At 46.9% G+C, this 27923-nt stretch overlaps 2 protein-coding genes across 13 annotated transcripts in view; both read right to left on the reverse strand.

Annotated features, from left to right (window-relative positions):
* Positions 1 to 10520, reverse strand: part of LOC133370644 (SPARC-related modular calcium-binding protein 1-like) — a 47735-nt gene extending 37215 nt beyond the window's left edge. The window contains exon 1 of the mRNA XM_061597234.1: positions 10277 to 10520. Coding sequence (XP_061453218.1) covers positions 10277 to 10489 — 213 coding nt within the window. The 5' untranslated portion in view covers positions 10490 to 10520. The remainder of the gene's footprint in view (positions 1 to 10276) is intronic.
* Positions 10521 to 25536: 15016 nt separating this feature from the next.
* RINL (Ras and Rab interactor like) overlaps positions 25537 to 27923 on the reverse strand; it is a 33825-nt gene continuing 31438 nt past the window's right edge. For all 12 annotated transcript variants that reach the window (XM_061597634.1, XM_061597632.1, XM_061597633.1 and 9 more), the window contains one exon: positions 25537 to 26417. In XM_061597634.1, the coding sequence (XP_061453618.1) occupies positions 26058 to 26417 (360 nt within the window). In that variant the 3' untranslated portion in view covers positions 25537 to 26057. The remainder of the gene's footprint in view (positions 26418 to 27923) is intronic.

The raw sequence follows: 27923 nt of genomic DNA on the forward strand, positions 1-27923 counted from the left end.
ATCCATGGGGCAGGAGCAACCCCCCCGAACCATAATCACCAGACTCTAGCTTCCTTTTTTTAAAAAGAGTAGATTTCTAGTATTTGTAGAACCTAAGAGACAAAATGTACAGGCACTGTTCTCTCTCTCTCTCTCTCTCTCTCTCTCTCGTTCTCTCTCTCTCGTTCTCGTTCTCTCTCTCTCTCTCTCTCTCTCGTTCTCTCTCTCTCGTTCTCTCGTTCTCTCTCTCTCGTTCTCTCGTTCTCTCTCTCTCTCGTTCTCTCTCTCTCTCGTTCTCTCACATAGCATTCGTTTGCATCACATAGCTCAGAATAAGCCCCGAGAGCAAGAGGTTGATGGTTTTCTGCTCTGAAAGTTGGTCTAAATTTACTATACTATAAATTCCCATATGCTAATTTGTGCCACGAGCCTCGGCTCTGAGTCGTTGAATACCTAGCACTACCCCTAAGAACATAAGAACAGTCTTACTGGGTCAGCCCAGTGGCCCATGTAGTCCTTCATCCTGTCCTCACAGTGGCCAACCAGATGCCCCAGTGGGAAGCCTGTAAGCAGGACCGGAAGGCAAGAGCCCTCTCCTCCTCCTCGCTTGTCATTCCCAGCAACTGGTGCTCAGAGTGATACTGCCTCCACCAGTACAGGTGGGACACAGGCATCATGGCTAGCAGCTGTTGATAGCCTTATCTGCCCGTTTTGGTGCGGTTAGGTAATTTTAAACTCTGGACTTCCTGTTTAGATAGTCATGTGCATTACTCCACTTACTCAAAATGTGGTAATCCAGGGGCTTTGGGGGGGATGGGGGACCTACTCATTCAGCAGAGTGGGGCCCTGGTCTTCTGCCCCAAAGGTGGATGGCCCCATTGCTGACAGGCCCTGCCTGCTAGTTCTCTCTCTTTTGCATGCCTTGCTGTTGCTGTTCTATTAAAACTATTTTCTCGTCCATAAAGACTCCAGAAAGTAGGAAGATCTGAGATCTCTCCAATCCCCTTCTTTCTAGAGCTGAGCTCCATTTGTGGGGTGGGGGAGAGACCTCCTTTAGATGCAGAATCCATTCCTTGTAGGAATTTGGCACCAACGGCAGCCAAAAGCCAACAACAACAACAGAAAGCTGCAAAGTGGAAGGTGTGAGGACATGTCAAAAGGAGAGCTGGTTTGCGTTCCAAATTCCCATCATCAATGGAAGGAGACAGAGCCCAAGGGGTGCACACCTGTGTTGAGCCAGAGAGGGAGCGGGGAAAGAAAAGCAGAAAGGGGGGGGGAAATGCAACCCACTCACCAGTTTCTGCTACTTGGTGTTGCTATTTTGGGAAGTGTTAGTGTTCAGAATTTATTTGGACCCTTTTTAGCAGGAGGGATGGGGGACCTGTGGCTCTTCCCAGAAGGGGTATAGTCATCTAGGATCTTGGGGGGTCTTAGACCCTGTACTTTTTTCTGAGCAGGGTCCCTGTGTTTTCAGCCTCCTATGAGACAATCAGCATGAAAGGGGAGTGTGTTAGCCACTGAGAAGAGTCTTCTAACATGCTTCCTTGTCCTTTCTTGCTGATTGGAGCCAATCAGAGTGAAAGGAGATGTCAGCTACTGAGAAGACTCTTCGCAGCAGCTACACACTCCCCTTTCATGTTGATTGGCTCCTAGGGATGTCTGTTGTCATGGGAGAAGGTTTAAAAAGGATCTCATTCTTCACCCAGCAGCAAAAAAGGAATGGGCATGGCTGTGACTAGCATGAAGGGACCCTGCACTTCTGAATTTGCCGCTATACTACTGCTTCCCTGATGAGTGACAGGCAAGAAATTCAATTCAGTTTGCAATTAAAGGCAAATTAGCATGTTCCAAAATAACAGGTGAACTGAAACACAGCCATCTTTCAAAATGTGAACTTCTCCAAATTTTGCCATGCAGCTTTTCAGCCAAGTAATGTGTACAAAAATGCATTTACTAGAGACAATAAACAGAAATGCATTATATTAAGGAAAATTGCTTTGCAAAAATGTGTATATTAGGTAAAATTGCATAAAAATTATATTAGGAGACTAAAATTCTGATGAATTTTCATGAGGATTTATATATATGGAAAACTGCGAGAAACCAAAACTGACAGATTCACTCATTCCTACTCCAGAACATTGCTGGACTCCACCACTCATCAAGTACCAATACTATGGAGTTGTGCAACAAACACCGTCTTGCTGCACCCTCGAAAGGGCTCTAGCTTAGGAGCAGAACATCTGCTTTTTTGCAAGCAGAGGATCCCATCTTCAGTCCCCAGCATCTCCAGGTAGGGCTGCCTGAAATCCTGGAAAGCCACTGCCAGTCACTGTTGCAGACAATATTGAGCTAGATGGACCAAAGGTAGCTGGCGATGACCCTACATCAGGGATGCTGGGAGTTACAGTCCAACAACAACAGGTACAGCGCCTGGATGAAAAGTTGCCCTCCCACCCTACCAGCAGCCGCTTGCAGTAAAAAGTTCCACCCCATCATGCTTGCATGCCAGTCTGCTGTTAACAGTGCAGGGGGAACAGCGTTTGCAGCCCATTGGGTGGCTGGTGCCCACTGGGACTGGAAGGGCAGAAGACAACAATGGGTGGAGCCAGAGCCAACTCATTCTGGTTTTCTCCCCATCCTCCTTCCTGCCATGTTTTACAAGGGCAACATTGAAACTGAGGAGGAAGACGATGGCAGGCAGCATCACCCCCTAGCGCGTCTGTAGGTCAGAAGGCAGGGAGGTGGGGGCCCATTCGCCCTAGAAGACCAGCCTGCATTGGTTGCAGCCCTATCTGTGGCTAGCAAAAGGAAAAGTCGTCTTGGGGCAAAATGCATCATCACTGCTTCGTCCCCCATCTGCATCCTTGCAAGCAAGGAAGAGAGGGCGCGACCTCCAGGCTGGTCCCTGAATGGCTTTTTAGAGATTCGTTCACAGCGAGTTGCCACTTGCGTAGACAGTGACCACCTCAAACGCTGCAGATGCTTGTGCCCGGGACGCAAAGGAAGGGATCGACCTATCCCGAAAGTCTCCTTCCTTCGAGGTCAAATTTGGAGAGGGGCGATTCCCATGAAGCCATTCCCTGGTGGGCTCTGACCTTCTGTCTCTTCCCAGCCTTCACCATCTGTCACGTCCAAGAGAGGCAGGAGGAGGAGAGGAATCGATCGGGGGTCCTGCTGACTAATGCTGATCTTTTTTTATGTCCCCAGAGAAGGGATGACATCAGCCAGAGGGCTTGGCCTGACAGATTAAAATTAGCTCCTGCAGGCAAGCATGGGACACTAAATAAGGGTGTCGGGTTGTTCCCCGTTTGGCAGCCGCTGAGTGCCTGCATTCCAGAGCATACGGAAGCGTGACCTATCGCTGGGCCAGGCGGACACACTGCCAGCCTGAGCCCACGGGCCCGGAGAAAGACGCTGGCAGTGGGCCCCAGAGCAAAATGTTCAGCAGTCATCATGGCTTCCATAGCATGGGCCGCTGACAGGGATGCAAGAGGAGAAATCATGGCCAGCACCATGATCCACTGAATACCAGGCCACATCCACACCACCCATTTAAAGCAGTGTCATACCACTTTAACCGTCATGACTCCCCCCTCAAAGAATCCTGGGAACTGTAGTTTGCTAAGTGTGCTGAGAGTTGTCAGGAGATGCCCTATGCCCCTCACAGAGCTACGATTCTCAGAGCTCCCTGGGAAGAAGGATGGATTGTTAAACCACTCTGCTCTGTTGGGGGGGAGGGATGTTAGAGGTCTCTTTTAACAACTCTCAGCACCCTTACAAACCTACAGTTCCCAGAAATCTTTTGGGAAAACCATGACTGTTTAAAGTGGCATGCTTTAAACATGGTGTGGATGTGGCTGCAGTTACTGGGGATTCAGAAGGGATGAGAGGCGCTGTTGTGCTTAGGTTCTACTTGTGAGATTCCCTCTGGGACAACATTTTAAGTGAGGGAAACAAGGATCCTGAACTCATGATCTGGCAATCCTGGCCCCAACTCCCTCAGTTTGAGTCATTTTTTGAGTACACAGGCAAGGCAAGTCACTCACATGCCCCCTACAATGTTCGGCCTGCTGTTTTACCACACGCGGTCAGCATTGTTGGTTTTGAATTGTCAATAAACGCAGCGCAATGCACATCAGGTTTTTCTAGGATATCTGCAACCAACAGAACATATTGCCAAATAGCCTATAGTTCTTCATACAATCTGCAGCAAAGGAACTTTCAGCAATGCATCATCCACAGGGGTGGGGAACCTTTTCCAGCCCAAGGGCCACATTCCCTTCTAGAGAACCTTCCAGGGGCCGCATGCTGGTGATGGCAGAGCCAGAAGCAAACCTGGGTGGAGCAATGAATGCAAATTTTACTTTTGTCCAGTGGGTTAGTGTCTACACTCACCTCGCACAGCCCTCCCCTCTCTGTCCTCCATCCAGGGAAGCAAGTGTTCCAGGGCACATTCCAGCCAGGCAAAAACACTCTGGGCACAAAGCAGGACTGGTGAGGGTGTGGCCTGAGGGGAGGGGGAGTAATAGTGGGAGAGTTCCAAGGGCCAGGAAGAGAGGTCTAAAGGGCCGCCTTTGGCCCCTACCCCTGATTACGCACATGCTTGCATTTCACAAAATTTGAATTTGATACTGGATTTCCTTTTTTTTTGTCCTCACGGACTAGGTTTTTTTTGGTGGTTTTCCACAGCTAAAGCAGATTTTTTACAAAAAATTCACCTCAAAAATATAAATCATATTGATATCTCCCTCAGAATATCAACATTAATATGTATTATTTTGAGGAAAATATCAATATTTTTAAGACATCTATGAAAACAATATTTTGAAGAATATCCATATTAATACTTTTGCGGAAAAAACCCGAATCAGTATTTATCACGAAGAGCGGACATTGATCCCTTACAAAGCAGTACCAGAAGGAAGTTCGATGTTCTTCTTGTTCTGTATTGTTCTTAGAGTGTTTTTATATTGTATGTTGTATTTTATCATATTGTGTTTTAACGGTTTTGTTCGTCGCCTAGAGTGGCCATTGGCCAGATAGGCGACACAGAAATTAAATTTATTTATTATTATTATTATTCGATGGAGCGGAAATGGAAACGGCACCAAAATGGGGAACCCATCCCTCCCTCTGGCAGAATGGGTCAAACTGGGTGCGAGTGGGGCAGCCATGTTTGTTTACATGTCTAGTGATAGTGGGGGGGAGGTAAAGGTGAGTGCAGCAGAGGTAACTGCCCCCCCACCTTCCCTCCCCGATTTACCCCACAGGGACTTTTTGCTCAGTCCAGGCTTGGAAGGGTGTGGGGTTGGCAGAGAAGTTCCTGAAGGGTTAGAGTGAGGAGTGCAGGAGAATTCAGCTCCATCAGCCACACAAGCCCCTTTGGATGTTAACAATAGACATGACAGCACCCTCACCTGTCCACATGAACATGGCAAGGCAGATTTTTGAATATACATCCCCATCCAGTGTGGCTCCAGTCATGGAAAGGTGGTAACGGACAGGCAGTGATCCATGGTGCATTATCACTATTATTATTATTTAGATTTATTGCCTGCCGTTCCCACAAAGGGCCCAGGTTCAGGTCTCAACAGTTTGAAAATGCATCATTAAAAACAGGTAAAAACAACCTAGAAATCACATCACAATAAAACAGGGAGGCCCTAAAAATATACATCTCAGGTGTCAAAGGCCAGGGTGAAATGGTGCAGCAGGGGCATTCCAGGGGGTTGTGCGTTTCCCCAAAGAGGATGGTGGGCCAGGAGGACACAGAAACAGAGGGAGCTGCCTTAGACCAAGTCAGGCGATAGGCCTGTCGAGCTCAAGATGGTCTACTCTGACTGGCAGCAGGTAGGTTTCAGACAGGGAGTCGCACCAGCCCCACACGGAGATGCCAGGGGTTGAGCCTGGGACCTTCTGCATGCAAGACAGATGCTCTGCCACAGAGCTACAGCCCTTCCCAGCAAGGAGAGTAGAAGGTAAGGATGTGGAATTGGCTCCTTACTGATTTTTGGTTCATCAGCAAAAGACTCTTCCGGGCCTAGAAGAAGTTGTGAGCAGCAGCAAAACCAGCTGCTGGTTGCTAGGCAACCATCAAGTTCCCTCTTTCCTCAACCAAGAACCAACAGCGCAGGAGCCGGGTGGAGCAATGATGTGGCCACAAGCATTTCCTAAGCAACGGGCACTCTGGACAGCAAAACCAGAAGATTATGAACATTGTGTGCCATCAGTGCATGTGACCCTTCCTTGACAGATGAACATCAGCATGAAAAATTGAAACAAAGGCAAGGTCTCTGCTCCAATGAGCTTACAATCTACATTTCAATAGTGGGGTGGGGGCAACAGGAGGAAAGGAGACGAGAAAAGTTTGATTTTAATTAGCTGTTTGCTTAAAAAGCATTTATAAGCTACTTAATATTTTAAATTTTAAAATTTAAAAATATTTGAAAACATTAAGCAATGTACAACATTAAATGTTTTTAAGAAACGTTTTTAAAGATGTTTTTGTTTTAATGTGTTTTAAAGTTGGTTTTTATGATGTTTTAAAGTTTTTAGCGCTTCTGTTTGCTGCCCTGGGCTCCTGCCGGGAGGAAGGGTGGGATATAAATCAAATAATAAATAAATAAATAAATAAAAGCAACAGACAATATCATTAAAATAAAACTACAGCATGAAACCAGTAAAACAGCGGCATAAAAGGAAAAAATAAAATCAGCAATTAAAACAAATAAAAGGAGGATCCAATCTTATAGGTCAGGGTAATAGGAAGAATGCAATTACTGTTTGTTTTAGGAAGAGGCAAGGGCTAAGGGTTTAGCTAAAAAGGCAGGTTTTGAGAAAGAGATTTGGGGAGCAGTGGCACTATATAGATATCTCTTCCTTGAGGTGTCAATTCTGAGAAAGAATTTCAGGCCAAAGGCACATCAGAGAAGAAAGACCAAAGCAGAACACCTTGCAAGAGCTCAGTTGCTCCATAAGCTAAGATGAGCAATGTTCGCTTTGCAAGAGGTCAGCTGCACATCAGAAAATATTAGAACTTTGCAAACAGAGCAGAAGAGATCAACAACAGTAGAACACTTAAAGTTATCAATCAGCCTCAGCACATGGGGACTTAAAATGTCACAATGCTCCTGGTTTTCGACATACGCAAATATGTAAGCCACGTTTGTTGACTTTGTCTATGGATGTCCAGATAAACAAAGTGCCCCTGACAGTCAAACCTTTGTTAGAATAAGTTAAATGACTTTGCCATAGGCACAGAGAAAAGTTTGTGGCAGAGGAAAGAACGGAGCCATAAGAACAGCCCTGGTGGGTCAGATTAAAGATCCATTTACTGCTTCCAACAGTAGCCAGCTGGGTTCCTCCAGGAAGCCAGTGTGGTGTAGTGGTTAGAATATCGGACTGGGACCAGGGTTCAAATCCCCACTTAGCCATGAAGCTCACTGGGTGACCTTGGGCCAGTCACTGCCCCTCAATCTAACCTACCTTGCAGGGTTGTTGGGAGGATAAAATGGAGAGTGGAAGAAACATATATGCCACCTTGAGCTCCTTGGAGGAATGGGGGGATATAAATGCAATAATAAATAAATAAAATAATAACTTAGCTCACAAAGTGAAGACCTCTCCTGCTGTTACTCTCAGCAGCCAGCATTTAGAAATATACTATCCCTGAACACGGAGGCTCCACATAGTCATCATGACTAATAGCCACTGACAGACCACTGGGGCTGAGTATAGTCTGAAGGCATGCGACACACAAGGCCATTACCTTGCTGAAGCTAAGAAGGTCTGGATCTGGTCAGTGCCTGGATGGGCGACTGCCTGGGAACCCCTTGTAAATGTACACCACCAAGGCTTCCATGTCAGAAGACAGTCAGTTTGGTGCAGCAGTTAGAGTGTCGGACTATGACCCAGGAGACCAGGGTTCAAATCCCCACTTGGCCATGAACTCACTGGAGTCACCTTTGGCAAATCAGTCTCCCAGCCTAGCCTACCTCGCAGGGTTGCTGTGAGGACACACTGAGCTCCTTGGAGGAAAAACAAGATATAAATATAATGATGAAAAAAGAGAAACTTGGGATATAAATATCAGGAAATGGTTTTGAATAAATAACACCTGTTTTTATAATACTAGTTTTTAATTTGTGTATCTCTGTTTTTATTATACTGTTTTACTGTGTTTATGTTTTATGCTTCTAAACCGCTTTGAGATTTTTAAATACTGAGAAGTTTAGAAATGCTCTTAAGCAAACAAGCTATAAAATAGACCTGTCTTCTGTGAATTTATCTAATCTGATTTTAAAGCCACTGGCCATCACTAAAACTTATGGCAGTATAGTAATTATGCATTGCATTAAAAAGGATGTTTTCTTTGATCCACCCTGAATCAAGAGTCAAATCAATTTCAAGGGATGAACCTGAGTTCAGTGGTGATGAGATCCGTAATCCTAACTCCAGAGATCTTTGGGAAGCAGCAGCCTTAAGAGGGGTGAGAAAACACAGGAGGGACGTCAGACTGACCCAAATACTTCCCACCGCAGAAAGACAACAAGGGAAAGCTTGATCTGGTGAATGTCTGCTTGGCATGCAGCTATTCAAGACACAAGTGACCTGAAGAAGGTGCAGAACCTACCAATATGCCCAGGCAGTAAAATTTTACTGCGTTAACATGACTGTATTCCTAAACCCAAACCATGGCCTCTTTTTACATGATCATCTTGACTTTTCAAAAGGGATATTCATTCTTTGGGTGTCTGTGGTCTCAGAAAGCCAAGGAACATGCTTGCCAAAACCTTAGCCCTCCTCTGAGAAGCTAGTTACGCTCTTACTATCAGAACCAGGCCAAACAGAGGGTCTCACGCTTGCACAGTATTTTTTGCCAGTTGGGATAACCATCAAAGTTGCAACCCTCAACGGACGTCAAAATCCAAACCAGATTTCATAAAACTACTGGCCAGAAAGCAGTTAGACAAAGTCTCCGTAAAGGAGTTCTCTACTGCCGAATGAGTGAAGGCATTAGTGCAGAATACACTTCTCAGGCATTTCAAAGTAAAACCAAAAATTAAATTCAAGAGAGACATTTGCTTTGATTCTCAGACACTCTTGCTTTCCAGCAATGTTGTGAGAATTTCCCCATATTTTTTAAAAAAAGAATAAAGTGTTAGTTCTGACTTTCTATGGCTTCTGTGAAGATAAAAATGCAGGGAGCAAAATAGTCCTTGCTGGGGTTCCATCCCTTGTGGATTGCAAGCTGAAAGTGCCAAAACAAACCAACTGTCATGCCAAACATTGATCATCTTAACAAAATACCAGTTTTTAAAAGTGCATTAAAAAAAACCAACCTACACACACAGGGTTGCATCCAACTACACTCTACTCAGAGCAGCCCCATTGAAATTAATGGATTTACATTAGTCTTGTCTACTCTGAGTAGGGCTAACATGGGATACAGCCCACATACTTGACATTTCAGGGGCTGTGCCATCCACACGTTCATGAATTGGTGTGATATCCGATACAGAGGCAAAGTGAGGAAGATGCTGCTCTGGGTTGCTTCTGTGTTGGAATTGCTTTTTAATATGCTTTAAAACTTTTTTTAAAAAAAAAACCAATATGTTTTTAAACCTTTTTTTAATGTCTTCAAAACTTTAAAAAAATGTTTTTAGAGTTTTTGTTTTAATGTATTTTAATATCTGTTTTTATGATGTTTTAATGTGTTTTTAGTGCTTTTGTTTGCCGCCCTGGGCTCCTGCTGGGAGGAAGAGCAGAATATAAAAACAACAACAACCATAACAAAGTTGCCCTCCACCCACCCTGAGGTGTTGTTTGTTTCGTGCATTGATTTTAATGGCTATTGTTTAACAACTGTGTAAGTTTTTAAACTTGATTGGAAGTTGCCTAGAGGCTCCTTTGTGTTAGGTGACTAACAAATAACATAAAAGCAGAAGTAAGAGGGCCAGAGTACTTTTCACTCAAGGCCAGGCAGGGCATTGAACCCCCCAAACATGCACATACCCCCCCTCAAATGCCACTTCTGCACTTCACGCCCCCTTTTACCAGATCTCATGGACATCTCGACTGCATACACGCCATCCATATAAAGCGCCCCCCAATAATCCTGGGAACTATAGCTTGCGACAGGTGCCTGGGAACTGTAGCGCCGCGAGATGAGCATTTCTGAAAGCAACATCGACACTTACACAAGAGTTGCGATCTGGAATATGGACATCTAAGGACACACACACACACACCACATCGGTCGGGCTGCAATCGCTCTCTGCACCTTCAGCCTTACCGGAGAAGGGTTCAGTCGCAAAGCCACCGTCCCCAGCAGCAGCTCTAGGGCGATCAGCAGCAGGTGCAGCATGGTGCAGAAGAGCTCGAGGGGAGCCGAGCCTGTCCGAGGGAGGCTTCCGAGGGGGCCGGTGGACACGGCGGGCTCGCTGCATGGAGGGCTTATAAAGCCGCCCCAGCAGCCAGTCCACCCCACCTCCTCCCTGCTCGGCATGTCATTGCACTTTTCCCCTAAGGTGGTCCAAACCACGTGGGTGAACCAGCAACAGCTGGGGAGGAATCCACGCCCCCTTGAGGAGGAAAAGGCCCCCTCGTCCCTCCCACAGTAAAAGGGGCCGACGGGAACGCGAGGTCTGAAAGCCAGAGTCCGGGCGCATTCGCCCAGGGTTCAAGGGGAGCAGGCAGGACAGAGCAGCGGCTGTCACCGGCTAAAGCAGGGCTCCCGGATTGGACTCACTCGGAGCTGCAGTCAGACAATGCTCCTCTTAACCAGGGGTGTAATCGTGTAGGATCTCGGGGGTGGGGGGGTTAAACCCTGTACTTTTCTGGGAGCAGGGTCCATTTGTCGCCAGCAACCTACAAGCCAATCAGCATGAAAGGGGAGTGTGTTGGCCACTGAGAAGAGTCTTCTCACAGGCGTCCTTGCCCTTTCCTGCTGATTGGTGCCAATCAGTGAAGAAGGTGAGTCAGCCACTGAGAAGTCTCCTCTCAGTAGCCAACACTCTCCTCTTTCATGCTAATTGGCTCCTAGGGACATCTGTTGTTGTGAAAGAAGGCATTAACAAGGATCTCATTCTCCACCCGCAACAAAAAAGGTGGGAGGGGACGCAGCTGTTACTAATATGAAGCACTCTTCTGCCACATTAAGAGTCACCATTTCCCCCAGAGAATCCTGGGAATTGTAGTTTGTTAAGGGTGCAGAGAGTTGCCAGTTTTAAGGGCCCCAATGGACCACCTATTGGAAAAGCAAGCCCCCAGTCCCTTGCAAGGTTGCTGCATCCATTTCACCGGTGTCTCCAGACAGGGATTCAATACATTAAGAAAAACTGTCATGATGGCAGACAGCAGAAAATCAACTATAAAATGACATTCATAAAACAAATACAAAAATACATCACATACCAGTAGATCAGCTTAGTACTGCAACATAGGTTGATCACCCCTCAGGGAGATTTCACCAGGGTGTAGAGAGAGGAGCTTTAAGCAGATGCAAAGATGCCGTGGCGGCTAGTGGCTCCATGTCGGTGGGGCAGTGGAATCTGCTCCACGTTTTAGTCTGAACTTTCAAGAACCTTGGACAGCTCCTTAAAAGTTTGGACTAAAATACAGAGCGGACCTCCACCAACCATCACTAGGTAACCTGATGTTCAAGATGTTCACTTGCATGCATGCTGAGCCCCAATCCTGTAACACAAACCCTTCTGGAAGCAACCTATGGAACACCAGACACAAAGGACACTCTGGGCCACGCCACATCCACGCATGTATTCCACATTAAACAGTCATGGCTTCCCCAAAGAATCCTGGGAAGTGTAGTTTGTGAAGGGTGCTGAGAGCTGTTAGGAGACGCCCTAAACCCCTCACAGAGCTACAATCCTCAGAAGAGGGGCTGGCTGTTAGGAGTCTCCTAACAACTCTCAGTATCCTTCAGAAACTACATTTCCCAGGACTCTTTGGGGGAAGCCATGACTGTTTAAAGTGAAATAAATGTCTGGTGTGGATGTGGCCACATTTACTGTTGTGCTAGTTCCAGTGCATCTCCACCTCTCTTTTCTGAAAATGGGGGCACACAATGCTAGCCAAACCCCTTTACTGTAAAACTTGGTGGGATCACCTCGAGTGTTTGTTTTAAAATTCGGCTTCGGGCAGATTTTACAATTGACTGGTAAAACAACCCATTTTTCTTCCAGGTGCGGCTCAGGCAGAGACAGCGATTGGCCCAATGCTTTGCTGTGGGTGGTCCTGAAAGGTCTGAAGTCAGCAGTGGGGAAGGGAGGTGTGGCCAGCAGAGGGCAGAGTCACTTCAAAATGCAGCCAGAAAAACCATTCTAGCTGCTTTGGAAGAAATTACTGTGCAAAAGAGGTTTAGAGGTGTTCTTAAAGCGAATCTAAAAAAAATGAAACATGAGCATCGAGAGCTGGGAAGTCTTGGCCCATGAACATCCCAAATGGAGGTTGGCTGTCATTAAAGGTGCTATGGACTTCGAAGAAGCGCAAATACAGGGTGAATGGGACAAATTAACTAAGCGGAAGGCACGCCAAACAAGTCCTCATCGCAACCACCTTCCATCTGGAAACCAATGTCCTCACTGTGGGAGGCTGTGTGGATCCAGAATCCACTTACGGACCCACCGTTAAAGACCTTATCTTGGAAGACAATCTTACTCGGCCACGAGTGACCGCCAGTGAATGAATGAATGTGCCCACAGCCTATACCTCCCAAAAGCCTGACTGGCAGCTCCCTCTCTGTCTCTCCCTCATTCGATCCTGTTCACATCACTCCACACTCTCCTAAGTCAGAGGGAGCCAGGCTGGAGGCACTGAGGGGAAGGTAAAAGGAAAATAAGACCTGATCCAGATCCATAGGAGCCACTGGACACCCCACCTGACTGGTGTTTTGTTGCAACTGTGTTCTGCAACATGTTCTTGACACACTAACATGTATACTACACACGCACACCATTTGAAGCACACAGCTTCCCCCAAAGAATCCTGGGAACTGTAGTTTGTTAAGGGTGCTGGGAAATGTAGTTGTGTGTGGGGTAAACTACAACTCCCAGGATTCTTTGGGGGAAGCCATGTGCTTCAAATGGATGGTGCGTACACAGCCCCAGTGATGTATTTATTCTGCTCTGTGTTCTGTGATGCTCCCCCAATGCTCCCCATTATTGCTGTCCGGAAGGGATGTAGTGCAACGAAAGCTGGACAAAAAACAACCGCTACCTGCAAACATTTGTGGCATGGAGTTGTGGGATTTCATCAGGAAGTTACCCAAGATGTACTGACCGGAAAGGAAATGGTATGACCGCCCCAATATTTTTGCAGACGCAAATAGCAACAAAAATGGGGTGGCATTTGACTTGGACAGCATCATGACCTCAGACCATCATGATTGTGCAATAAAGGATGTCTGAAAGGGCCCTTGAACACTTTGACCCCGTTGAGTTTGGTAAGAGAGGAATAGGGAGAGCCCATGAGCCCCCTCTAGTGGCCCCTGACCTTGGAGCAGACATTCTATTCTCTCCCTTTCGCTCCGCCGTGCATGTGCTGGATCACCAAGCTGTTTCTAATGACCCTGCTCAGCAACCAGCTTTGCAAGAGAGGACTCCTGACAAAGAGGGCAGAAAGCCTGCTGTCAGATTCCATTGGCAGTGCTGCTACTCGCCCTTTGGCCACTGGAACTGGCAATGGGAAAGCAGCTGTAGCCAGTGATGTAGTGGCCAATTCAGAAGTGCAGGGTCCCTTCATAATAGTCATAGCCATGCCCCCCTCACAGCAAACCCACTTACAAGATTATAGAATAAACTGGCCAGGCTTTAATACTGATTGCTGTTTCTCTATCACTGTCTCAATTTGACTGCCCTGACTGTCAGAGACAATGCTTGAATTTCTGAATTCAGTGTCTACACCTTTAGCTCTGGATGCTACCAAATTGCTGTCATCAGGATTCACGGTCTCTTCTCCTGCAGTTACAGAATTCTCACTCTCCAGAACTTGGCTTTTTGAATTAGGAACTAAGAGGAACTCTGTTCGTTCTGATTGGCTCCAATTAGCAGGAAACGACAAGGAAGCATGCTAGAAGACACTTCTCAGTGGCTAACACACTCCCATTCCATGCTAATTGGCTTATAGGACACTGGAGGCATAGGGATCTTACTGGGACCTGGTTCCCAAAAATGGGACTGTGACGGTCCCACCAGCTGGCTCTACCTGTGATACTCCCACCAGGGCCACCACCTGTCAGGATCTCGGTTTTTATTTGTTCTCTCACATGCTCTAGCACAGATCTCACAAGATTGCACTGCTAGGCAGCACCACCAGTCACTCCCTGTAAACAATATTGCTAGAGACTTCGCCTTAGTCTCCCTATGGCTTGTTACTTTGTGTCTGGGTGCCCTTGCTGTCCACAACCCCCTTGTATCTTTGTCTATAAAGCATACAATCCTGGGTTGCTCTGGATACCTGACGATGTTACAATATCTCCCTTCACCGCTGCCACCATTTATTTGATACTGTTTCCCTTCAGCCTTGGTAATTACCCTGTCCTCCCTTCTGGTCTGTGTATCCCCAGCCAAGGATAAGGCTTTTGGTAAACCAATAAAAGTATTTATTTGATAACACCAGGAAATAACAATATTACTTTAGGAATGTTCAACAAGCGTATGGTTTCATTTAGTGTCACTCTTTATGTTTCCAGTCTTATATATTTTGCCTAAATATCAGCCAAATACAATCCAAGCCTCCCTCAGAACTCTGCCAACCAACTCATCCAAATAACTCTCCAATAACGACTCTCCCAACTCCCCCCCAACTCAACTGTCATCCTCTCATTTATACCTTCAGCCATTCAAATACTCAGCCAATCATCATCCAGCATTCTCCAGCATTCTAGCCCATGTACTCCCCTCACTCAGTTACTTACCATATATCGCCTAATAAACCCGCACTTACCATATTTACAGATATTAAAATACAGGGACATCACAGGGACCCCTGCCTGAAAGCCTGGATAGCCACTGCCAGTCAGTAGAGAGAATACTGAGCTGCATGGACCAATGGTCGGAGTCTGTATAAAGCAGATTCATGTGTTCCTATTGAAACCAGCCCTTAACTCAGAACCATGGGGACTGGAATCTTGCTTTATTTTCAGGGCAAGAGCTGCAGCAGCTTAGTGGTAGAGCCCCTGCATTGCATGCAAAGGGTCCCAGCTTCAATCCCCAGCATAAGAACATAAGAACATAAGAAGAGCCTGCTGGATCAGGCCAGTGGCCCATCTAGTCCAGCATCCTGTTCTCACAGTGGCCAACCAGGTGCCTGGGGGAAGCCCGCAAGCAGAACCCGAGTGCAAGAACACTCTCCCCTCCTGAGGCTTCCGGCAACTGGTTTTCAGAAGCATGCTGCCTCTGACTAGGGTGGCAGAGCACAGCCATCATGGCTAGTAGCCATTGATAGCCCTGTCCTCCATGAATTGGTCTAATCTTCTTTTAAAGCCGTCCAAGCTGGTAGCCATTACTGCATCTTGTGGGAGCAAATTCCATAGTTTAACTATGCGCTGAGTAAAGAAGTACTTCCTTTTGTCTGTCCTGAATCTTCCAACATTCAGCTTCTTTGAATGTCCACGAGTTCTAGTATTATGAGAGAGGGAGAAGAACTTTTCTCTATCCACTTTCTCAATGCCATGCATAATTTTATACACTTCTATCATGTCTCCTCTGACCCGCCTTTTCTCTAAACTAAAAAGCCCTAAATGCTGCAACCTTTCCTCGTAAGGGAGTCGCTCCATCCCTTTGATCATTCTGGTTGCCCTCTTCTGAACCTTTTCCAACTCTATAATATCCTTTTTGAGATGAGGCGACCAGAACTGTACACAGTATTCCAAATGCGGCCGCACCATAGATTTATACAACGGCATTATGATATCGGCTGTTTTATTTTCAATACCTTTCCTAATTATCCCTAGCATGGAATTTGCCTTTTTCACAGCTGCCGCACACTGGGTCGACATTTTCATCGTGCTGTCCACTACAACCCCGAGGTCTCTCTCCTGGTCGGTCACCGCCAGTTCAGACCCCATGAGAGTATATGTGAAATTCAGATTTTTTGCTCCAATATGCATAATTTTACACTTGTTTATATTGAATTGCATTTGCCATCTCCTGGTGGGGCTGAAAAAACAATCCTACCTGAAAATCCTGGAGAGCTACTGCCAGTCAGTGTGAACAATACTGAACTAGATGGACCAATCGTGAGTGGATACAAGGCAACTTCCTGTGTGCCTAGACTGGTCCAAGGTGCAGTTGCTCAAGACCCTTGTAGAATATGGGGATCTGCAACCTGCAGTTGTCACTTTATAGCTCAATTTTTTTTAAAAAAAGCTGACATCAGCAGCTCTCAAGCCCAAGAACATAAATCCTTATGAGTAATAAATGTATGGTTCATTGGCACATCACCAGGGAACACCTTGGCCACAGCTTTGCTCCATCTTTTCCCTGCCTTTTACTAAAATGAGCCACCTCTGGGGCAGGGCTTGGTAGCAGTCCTAATTATTTGTTATTTTTATATATATATATATATATATATATATACATATACACACACACACATTAATTGCCTGCTAACCTAATCTGCTAGGCTACATGGTTCACTAGAAAAGACAATAACGCTGGGAAAAACAGAAGGGAGTAGAAAAAGAGAAAGGCCAAATGAGATGGATTGATTCCATAAAGGAAGCCACAGACCTGAACGTATAAGATCTGAACAGGGTGGTTCATGACAGATGCTATTGGAGGTTGCTCATTCATGGGGTCGCCATAAGTCGAAATCGACTTGAAGGCACATAACAACAACTAGGCTACCACTCTTCACTATGTACTGAAGCCCATGTTTGCATGCAACAATTTCCCAAAAGAGCATTCACCCATTCCACATACTTAGAGATTTCTTGCTAGTTAGAGAATTTCCTTTAATATTAAGCAGGTTACAAATGTTTCTAAACAAACAAGGGTAATATTTGTACCAGTTTGCCTTTATTCATTAGTGCGTTTATATTCCACCTTTCCTCCAAGGAGCTCAAGATGGTGTTATGTGGTTCTCCCCCTCCTAATTTTATTATCCTCAGAACAACCCTGTGAGGTAGGTAAGGCTGAGCCTTGGTGACTGACCCAAGGTCACCTAGTGAATTCCATGGCTGAGTAGGGACTTGAACCCTGGTCTCCCAGGTCCTAGTATGACACCATCACTACAACATCACACTGAACAGCAGCAGGCAAGCTAGCCAGATGCAGGGGCCCAGGGCCGCTGAAAGTGCTCCTTTGGAAGGTAAAACTTTTCTTATCTCTGCATAAGAAGCTGCACCTGCAAAATTTCCTCTCCTGCACAAGCCCTTAGAAATGAACGCTGTCCTCTTCCCGCCAAACCCTTCCCGTGCCTCCCTATCTAGATTCGCAGATTGGGGCGGATGGGTGTCAAACTTCACTCTTTTGGAAAACCAGACCTAGACAAATCCAAAGCAGCCCCCTCCCCGATACCAGAACAACGAGAATGGGTGCTTCCGGACTGTCACTCTTTTCAGTCACATCCCTGGAAGTCCAGCCTGCACAATTAAAGGTGCTTTGGCTCTCTTGCACAACAAACCCCCTTTCCCCCAAAGACTGGATTTTCTGTGATAAGGAAACTGACAGGAAAATGCACTGACAAATGTATGGGATAAAGCTTGATGCAACATCCTCTAATCTCCCCACACACAAATCAGAATGAATGCTCATTAAATAGCCAACGTTGTCTAATCTCTCTGCAAACAAATCAGGCTGAATGCTCATTTAACAGGCCTAGAAGCAGCTGATGACTGGAAGATGGTCAATGTTGGTGCCCTGGGATGCCTCAGCAGCTCAGAGTTATTTGGAAAAAAGGGAGTAGTGGAATACAAATGGTTAAAAAAAGAAGGAGGAACAAGACACAAATATTGGGGATGGGGGGGTCTCTTTGTTTCAAACTTGCCAGTCCAAAATTTGAATCAACAATCTGATTGATGTCACACTTAAGCAAGTAAAGAGTTTCTCAGAATTGTGAAAGCCGATTTTCAAGCTGTGTTCAACAGAACCTCCATCAACTGACTGAAAGAATTTCAGTGGATTTGTCTGCTTTTAAACAAACTTTTAATAAAGGTTTATAGTATGAAAGTGTCAACAGAGGTGCTTTTTTTGTGCAGGGCCACAGTGTAAGCTAACTTACAATTTAAGAAACAAAAAGGTACCCTTCACCATGGGAAGGAAAAGGTTGTCTTTAAATGTTTTATTTTACATTATCCGTGGAAGAATCCACCAGAACTAACATTTGTTTTAAACTGTTTTTAATAATGCATTTTATGTTGTTGTGATCTGTCCTGGGACCTACTGGTGAAGGGGTTGGCGGCAAATGTAAAAATAAAATAATCAAATAAAGTTGTCTAAAAAAAATGCAAGAATGTCTCCCAGCCTCACTGCTGAAACATTTGACCTCAATCAAGGCTTCTGTTGTTTAATTTACCACCTTTGTTAGAAACTTCCTGGAAGACCACTTTTAAAATAGAAGCAGAGGTAGAGGGGCAAGACGACTGCAACTCTTCACACCCAAATATGGCCAGCCCACGAGGCCTAGGGCCACTACAGGTGCCACTTCTGCAATCCCCTTTTGCTGCTGGATTGGTCCAATTTAGCCTCCAGTTGCCAACTTTGACTGATGAAATGGAATGCCTGCAGCCTCAGTTGATTCGCATTTTGCCGACTGAAGATAAACAGCCCCTCTGGACATCCTTTTTATTGTGCATTCATGATGATTTGTGCTCATGATGGTCTCAGGGTGATTATATGCTGCCCTGGAAGGGTAGGATACAAACTGAAATAATAGTAAGTATTATTATTACAGCAGTACCTCAGTTAACAAAGTAGATGCATTCCTAGACATTACTTCGACAACAGAAACTTTGGTACCAGAGGCAGGAATAGAATGGAAAGAATAGGAATAGGATCCTACACCCACTCATAGATAGTGGGGGCAGCTTCAACAGGGGCTTTAAAGGTGGTTTACCTGGCACACCCTCCCCCTCCAAATCGCATTGGATCCTTCCCTCCTCAGCTCTGGGAGAAAGCAAGTGATCTCTTTAATGCAAAGCAGGCACACAACCTTGTCAGTTTCACCCTAGCATAGCAAAGGCACAGGCTTGAAAATTGATCCATAGCAAAGCAAAGCTGACCAGTTTCACCTTTTAAAAGCCTTCCTTAAAACGAGCTTCCTTCCTGGAGGATTCCTTAACTGAGGTATTACTGTGTAATTATGCAATCAATGTCAATTCTATCCCAGTCTGCAAAAGTTTCAGGGCAGCCATGCCACGACTTCATTTCTAATCAATGCCTGCCCTGTAACTTTCAGCTGACACCCTGTAAACCTTTATACCAACAAATGTTCAGGGGCAGAGTTTGTCCTGCTTTTGTCCTGCTACAATGCAAGAGTGCCCCTCTCCAGACGCCACGGCCCACTTATATCATTATCATAATCATCCTCATCACACAGGAAGCTGCAAAATACTGAGTCAGATGACTGGGTCCATGTACCTTAGGATTGTCAGCACTGACTGGCAGTGGCTGCCCAGGGTTTCAGGCAGGGGTCTTCCTTTCCCAGGCCTACCTGGAGATGCCGGGGATCAGACTTGGGACCTTCTGCACGCAAAGCAGATTCTCTACTACTGAGCCACAGTTCTGGGTGTTTGTCCCACTTTTGTTGCACTGGAGTGCAAGTCCAGATGCAATAATGGAGAAGTGTGGCAAAACACCTAATAAAGCAGGACATATGGATGGGTCCAGCATAAATCCACCACTAGTGCACTATTTGGGGGTCAATGACACGTTGCACACACAACAAACCAAAACACCAGATTCAATATGAAGTCTGTTTTTCCACAAGTTGCGTCTGTCACTCGGCGTTCCACGTGGCTGGTGGGAAACGGTGGAGGCAGGGTCGGAAACATCTGGTTGCAACCCTTTCCCCTCCCCTCCCTTGGGCAGCCTTACACCTGTTTGTGGTTAGCTGTGCAAAACACAAAAGGAAGGCCCAGGAGGCTGTTGCAACATCAGGGCGTGGGCTCAAGGAGTGCTGCGCTACGGACCTGCCTGCACAGGAATCTGCTGGCTAGGAGGACTGATGCTGGGAAATGACTTCTTGGAAGAAGACAAAAACACACACAAAGGGAACGAATTTCCCTCTTTCTCCCCCCCTCCCCCGCTGGCCCCCGTTTCCACGGCTGTCATGTCTTTTCCCAGCCCTGACTCAGGGGAACACACCTGTGCAGGTTATGAGATGGCTGCGAGACTGAACTCGGAGTGACCTCCCTTTTTGGAAAAAAACCCACAGAGATGTGGGGTCAGTTTTGGGGAGGCATCCCCTCCTCCACCATTGGATTCACCATTGCAGGATTCTCTTGCACCATGCAACCAATAGCTCTGTGGCTTGGGTGGGTCTCTCTCTTTGGGCCCTGGGGGAAGAAATGCCCACCTGCCCCACCCTCGGGCCCCAGCCAAGTACCAGAGCATCAGCTGACAGACCCAGGCTGTGCCTATGAAATTTGTAGCATTGCTTTATTGTCAAGCAAGCTGGTTCTCATGGGCCCTCCTTTGGCCGAGCCCTTCACCCACTCTTAGGGCTTGGTCTTCCTGCCCTCTCCCCAGTTTCACCTCCCCAATGCACCCATCTCAAGCAGTTGAGTCGCAGCCATGAGGTGGGAGGGGAGCAGTAACTGGGAGCAGCAGAGGCTGGTGGCTCCGACGTCAGTGGGGCTATGGAATGCGCTCCAGGCTTTAGTGTGAACTTTCAAGGAGCTCAGCACCTCGGACAGCTCCCTGAAAGTCTGGACTAAAACTTGGAGAGGATTCCATTGCCCCACTGACACTGGAGCCACCAGCTGCCACTGGAAAAGAAGGTGCTGACACATGTAAGCCAGGGGTGGGGACTCTATGGCCCTCTAGATGTTCTTGGACTCTAACCATTGGCCTTGATGGCTAAGGCTGCTTGAAGTCCAGCAACAACTGGAGGGATTAAAATTCTCCATCCTTGTTGTAAATAACCTGGATAGAATAGGGTCCTCCCTTCTACGTCCCTAGTGGCACTTAGTTCATTACGGGCTGTGTCCAAACCATACGTTTAAAGCTCCTGCTTCCAAATAATCCTAGGAACCGTAGTTTGTTAAGGGTGCTGGGAACTATAGCTCTGGGCGGGGTAAACTACAGTTCTTAGGATTCTTTGAGGGAAGCCATGTTACTGGCCCAACGCATGTATCGGGTCACACTCTTGATTTGATCTTCGCCACTGGTCATGGAAATGGTGATCTGGAGGTGGGGTGTTTTTCATCTACTCCATTGTCATGGACAGATCACCGCCTGCTGAGTTTTAGACTTACGACTCTTTCCCTCTGCAAGGGTGGGGGACCTATTAAGTTGGTCCGCTCTCGGAGGCTTATGGATCCTATTGGTTTTCAGACGGCTCTGGGAGTTTTTCCAGCTGATAGTACTGGCGCTCCTGTCGAGGCCTTGGTCGAACTGTGGAATACGGAGATGGCCCGGGCTATTGACACGATTGCTCCCGCGCGCCCTCTTCAATGCAGACCTCATACAGCTCCGTGGTATACCCCGGAGCTGAGAGTGATGAAGCAAGAGAGAAGGAGGCTGGAGTGCAGATGGAGACGAACTCCAGACGGATGCAGTTATGCTTTGGTAAGTGCCTCTACTAAGTCGTATATAAAAGCGGTAAGGGCGGCGAAGAAGTTTCACTTCGCTGCCTCTATCAGGACATCTCTCTGCCGCCCTGCAGAGCTTTTTAGGGTTGTACGAGGACTCTTACATTCTGGTCCTCGAGATACTATTGAAACATCTGAAGCTCACTGTAACGACATCGCAGGGCACTTCCAAAATAAAATCGCATGCATCCGTAGGGACCTAGACTCCGATGTTATGACAGACGAATCCAGTGAAGTGTCCAGAACACGGTCTTGTCTTTCATTATTGGATGAGTTTCAGTTGGTGCAGCTTGAGGAAGTGGACAAGGTACTTGGATTGGTGCGGGCGAACACGTCTGCTCTAGATCCTTGTCCATCTTGGCTAGTGAAGGCTAGCAGGACTACTACCACCGGCTGGGCCAAGGAAGTGATAAATGCCTCCTTGAGTGAGGGAGTAGTCCCTAGTAGCCTCAAGGAGGCAGTAGTAAGACCTCTCTTAAAGAAACCTTCCTTAGACCCAGATGACCTGAACAACTATAGACCGGTGGCGAATGTCCCCTTTTTGGGCAAGGTTCTGGAGCGGGTGGTTGCCGGTCAGCTCCAGGTGCTCTTGGATGAGACCGATTATCTGGATCCATTTCAATCCGGTTTTAGGCCTGGTTTTGGCACTGAAACAGCCTTGGTCGCCCTGTATGATGACCTTTGTCGGGAGAGGGACAGAGGGAGTGTGACTCTATTGATTCTCCTTGATCTCTCAGCGGCGTTTGATACCATCAACCATGGTATCCTTCTGGGGAGACTCGCGGAGTTGGGAGTTGGAGGCACTGCTTGGCAGTGGTTCCGCTCCTACTTGGCGGATCGTCACCAGAAGGTAGTACTTGGGGAACATTGCTCAACTCCTTGGACTCTCCATTGTGAAGTCCCTCAGGGGTCGGTTTTGTCCCCCATGCTTTTTAACATCTACATGCAGCCTCTGGGTGCCGTCATCAGGAGTTTTGGAGTGCGTTGCCACCAGTACGCTGATGACACGCAGCTCTATTTCTCCTTTTCATCTTCTACAGGTGAGTCTGTGGATGTGCTGAATCACTGCCTGACCGCGATAATGGACTGGATGAGAGCTAATAAACTGAGACTCAATCCAGACAAGACTGAGACACTGTTGGTGAATGCCTTCCCTGCCAAGATGGTGGATGCTTACCCTGTTCTAGATGGGGTTACACTCCCCTTGAAGGAACAGGTTCGTAGTCTTGGGATTCTTTTCGATCCTTCCTTGTCTCTGGAGGCGCAAGTGGCCACGGTGGCAAGGAATGCATTCTACCACCTTCGGTTGGTAGCCCAGCTACGCCCCTATCTGGACAGGGATGACCTCGCCTCAGTTGTTCATGCTCTGGTAACTTCTAGGTTGGATTACTGTAATGCGCTCTACGTAGGGCTGCCCTTGAAGACAGTTCGGAAGCTTCAGCTAGTGCAAAACGCAGCAGCCAGACTGCTGACGAGGACCAGCCGGTCAGCGCATATAACACCTGTTCTGGCCCGTTTGCACTGGCTACCTATTTGCTTCCGAGCCAGATTCAAGGTGCTGGTTTTGACCTATAAAGCCTTACACGGCGTGGGACCGCAGTATCTTGTGGAACGCCTCTCCCGCTATGAACCGACCCGGTCACTTCGCTCAGCGTCTAAGGCCCTCCTCCGGGTACCAACCCATCGGGAAGCCCGGAGGACAGTTACTCGATCTAGGGCCTTTTCTGTAGTGGCCCCCAAATTGTGGAATAGCCTCCCCGAAGAAATACGCCTGGCGCCGACGCTTCTATCTTTTCGGCGCCAGGTTAAGACCTGGCTATGCTCCCAGGCATTTTAAAGCGTTTAATGTTACAATTTTAAATCTCTTTGTTTCAGTTTATTTATTGTGATATTTTGTATTTCTGTACTTTTAATCTTTTGTACACCGCCCAGAGAGCTATTCGCTATGGGCGGTTTAAAAATGAAATTAAATAAATAAATAAATAAATAAATATGTGCTTTAAATGTGCATTAAATGTAATTTAAATGCATGGTGTGTACTCAGCCAGTAATGGAAGATGTGCACTGCCCTCTGCTGGGCGGATGCAGGAATTGCTAGATTAAAACAACATGAGTCATAAACTGGATAAGGGTGGGAGGATGTAGCTGATGCTTACCTCTCCACCCCTCACCCCAAGCTTTGTCTTCTTCTCCCTCTGATCTCTCAAGCTACTCCAGATCTTAGAAAGCGGTAGACAACCTGGTGATGTTAGGGACTCCAGTTCCCATCAGCCTCAGCTAGCATAGTCTATGGTCAGGAATGATGGGAGTTGTAGTCCAACAGCATCTAGAGAGCACTATGGTGGCTACAGTTGCTTCAGAACTAGGGCAGCCTCCTTATCTGAGTTTCTCAAGCTACTCCCCTCCCCACGACCAACCTCTTCACGCACAGCTTTGACTCACAAATAACGTCTCTCTACTGTTGCTACATCATAGAATCATAGATGAGGAGAGTTGGAAGGGGCCTATAAGGCCATCGAGTCCAACCCCTTGCCCAGTGCAGGACAACTTAAAGCATCCCCAACAGGTGACTGTCCAGTTGCCTCTTGAAGGCCTCCAGTGCTAGAGAGCCCATCACCTCCCAAAGTCATTTATTTATTTATTTATTTATTTATTTATTTATTTATTTGTTTGTTTGTTTATTTATTTATTTATTATGAGATTTGTTAGTCGCCCATTTGGCTGGATAGTCATGGGTTCTTGTTGTCGTACCACCCTAACAGTTAGGAAGTTTTTCCTGATGTCCAGTCAAAATCTGGCTTCCTGCAACTTGAGCCCATTAGTCCGTGTCCTGCACTCTGGGACAATCGGGAACAGATCCCGGCCCTCCTTTTTGCGTCAACCTTTCAAGTACATCGTTTAACTCTCAAGACTCTCCCCGCGACTTGCTTGGTTTAATGGCAGGTAACTGGCACGGATAGGCAGAGCCATGGGTGGGGTGGGGAAGGGAAAGATTTGTGTACGCAACGGCAGTGAGTAATTGACAGCTTCCTTAGGAGATGCTCATGTGTGGTACAAAAACCACAATCCTTACGAAACACCAACACCCCAAAAGAGCAGCGAAGGGGAGTCCATAAGGGTGAATGGTGCAGTGCTCCACCAACCATCCCAACCATTCCTTCTTACTTGAAACCAGTCCACGGGGTGGCCCTGCCTGTCAGCTTCCTCCTCTTTAGTTTCAGTGTTGCCCCTTATAGAACTCAGCAAGGAGGAGGAGAAGGAGGGGAACAAAACTAGAATCAATTGGCTCTGCCTGTCAACAGTTGGCTCTGACTCCACCTATGGTTGGGCTCCCTGCCATCTGCCCTACTGATCCCAATGGCCAGCAGCCAACACTGCCAAAGAGACTCGCACTTCAGGGTTAAAATAAAGAAATAATCTCACACCCCAAAACTCCAAGCCCACATTTCAGACTGGAAATCTGGACAGAGTTTTAGGAAAGATTTTAAGCGCTACCAATGCTATCATAATAGACTGAATGCAATCAGCCAACTTGGTTGCCTTCCAGATGTTATTAGATCACAACTCCCATCAGTCCCAGCCAGTGGGAGTTGTAGTCCAACAACATATGGCGGGCACCAGGTTAGTGAAGCCGGGAGCACAGCATGGTCAGCGCACGGACAGGTAAAAGAAAGAGCTTTTTGTTGTTCCAGACGCTGCCAGTCTAGACAGCAGCGCAATGAGGCATTAATGCAGAACAGGGCAGAATTGCAAACGTTCCAATTTACTTTATGTCCCGCTATAGTACAAGAGTACCCCTCTAGGCAGCAGTAACGCTGGGGAAGCATTGCAGAACGAACTCATGAAGTGTGGACGGTCCAGTATAAATCCACCACGAATGCACTGCGATTGTGTCAATGACATGGTGCAGAACACAACCAGAAAGAACATCAGTCTGGAGGGGCCCTAACACAGGAAGCTGCCTTATGTCCACACTGGTGGGCAACAGGGGCTTGAGGGGTGCGGAGCACACCCTGCAAGTGTGGGCAGCATTGGTCCAAGTGGAAGAGAGAATGCTAGGAGGACAACACCAGTAGGAAAAGGCAGCCCCAGCATCCTTACAGGCTTCCGTGTGAAGAAAAAGAACAGCCACCCTGACCTTTACTCATACTCCAGGACAGAGGCCTTCTTGTTCGAGCCTCTTCCTGGCTGAGATTTTATTCCCAAATCTCTCCGCTTTTTCGAACGTTTCTGCCAAGTCAGAAACCCAGAATCTTGGTTGACCCTCAAGGAAGTTTCTAGAAAGTTCTGAGATTGGTATTCAATCCGCCTCCAGTGGACCTGCGTCCAGACTTTCAAGGGACTCTTGGGCCTCAGCCAAGCTGTTGGGGTTCTGGAGAGAAGGAGGAATAAGGAGCACCCCATCTTTGGGCTTGTAAACAAAACTCACAGGGCCCCCTTTGGACTGGAGGATATCCAAGCGGAGTCTCTGAGGGCAACTGTCCTCGGCCAAGAGTTGAGAGGAGTCACCTGACACCAAGAAAAGGCCGTAGGCCCCAGGATCGGAGATGGCATACTTCTCGGCACACACCGTGCACATGGATGCCGTTGTCATGTCAGCGGGAATGGAGATGGCCTTCTGGTTGCTGAAAGGTTCGCAGAAGGAGACGTAGAGGATGTTCTGAAGGGAGGGGAAGCAAATGGTTAGCGGGGTGACAAAAGCCCTCAAAATAGTAGGCAGTAAGGTGGGATGGGAGTCGGTGTGAATCAGGATCAGGGCCAGGCCTACCATTAGGCAAAGTTGCCCACATCAGGTGGCCAGTTTTGAGGGAGGGGTATAATATGAAAGAGAGCAAAACTGTTCATTATTAGAGGCTTATTCTCATTGGTGCTGCCACTTTGGTCTCTCGTCTCAGATGTTGCTCTTCTCAAAGGAGTGTGCCCTGTGATATCAAACATTCAACTTCCAACTCAAAAAAATGTCCCCCCCTTCCCCATTCCTGTCCACACCAGGAAAGAACCCCAGGATCCCTTATTCCCAGGCCCCTCTGCTCTAGGGCCCAAGGCAGACATCATGCTTAACCATGGTAATCCCTAACCACAGTTTACTGCCTTAACCCTGGCTGAAAACCCAGACAAACAAATGGAGAAACCACAGTTTGCCTTGGGAAGCTAAAAGTTTTCCTCAGAGCGAGTGTTGGGAGAGAAACACCAGGGCAACCAGCTTGTTTGGTGCAGATGTAACAAATAACATGGCTAACAGAAACAGCATCTTGTGAACCTACCTCACGTAGTGCATCTATCTAAAGCAGGCGTCACCAACCTGGTGCCCTGCAAATGTTTTGGACTATTTTATTGATTTATTAATTTAAAACAACAACAAGAACAACTATTATTGGTATTATAATATCCTGCTTACAAGCAAAAATTATTTCTAAGCAGTTTACAAGTATAAATCACTTATAAAACCTGTAAAAATACACGATAAAACATCCATAATTAAAATATACGAATTTATAACCTGCTCTGCACTGTTCACACAATCCTGGAGCAAGAGATAACATTAAAATACAATAATGTTGTTAAAATACAACTTAAATAAAAACAGTAACTACACCAACCAGTGAGGAACACCGCTTAGTCAACTATGCTGACTTGGGCTGATGGGAGTTGTAGTGCAAAATGTCTGGAGAGCACCAGGTTTCTGAAGGCTAACATAAATCATGGTTAAACATTTCATCTACACAGGGCCTAGTCAAGGGATGGAGAAGCTCAAGCCTGTGGGTCTAATTAGGCCCCACCAGGCCTCCCCATCTGACCTGCCAGGCCATTTCACCCAAGCCACACCCACTTGTTGTCATATATGATGTCAAGCGTAAGATCTGGCTTGGCTGAAATGGGATTTGCAGGCACCACCAATCAGCTGATTTTGCCCTTCACAAAGTGCTCCACAAGACCCGATGATCAGTTGATTGTTTGCGCTTTCCTGACTGGGCCTTTGCCTACATGGATTGATTTCAAACTGTACAGGCAAGAAGGGTCACCAGACATCATTGTGATGTCAGCTGACTGACAGATGATCCGTCTCACCCACCTGTCAAATTTGGCCTGCGGGGGGTGGGGGAGATAGGGATCTGGCCCCCAGCCAGCCTAGTCCATTGGTCTCCACACCTCCTCCCACTGTTGG

Source organism: Rhineura floridana, chromosome 15, assembly GCF_030035675.1.
Source record: "Rhineura floridana isolate rRhiFlo1 chromosome 15, rRhiFlo1.hap2, whole genome shotgun sequence".
In the NCBI taxonomy this organism is placed as follows: domain Eukaryota; kingdom Metazoa; phylum Chordata; class Lepidosauria; order Squamata; family Rhineuridae; genus Rhineura; species Rhineura floridana.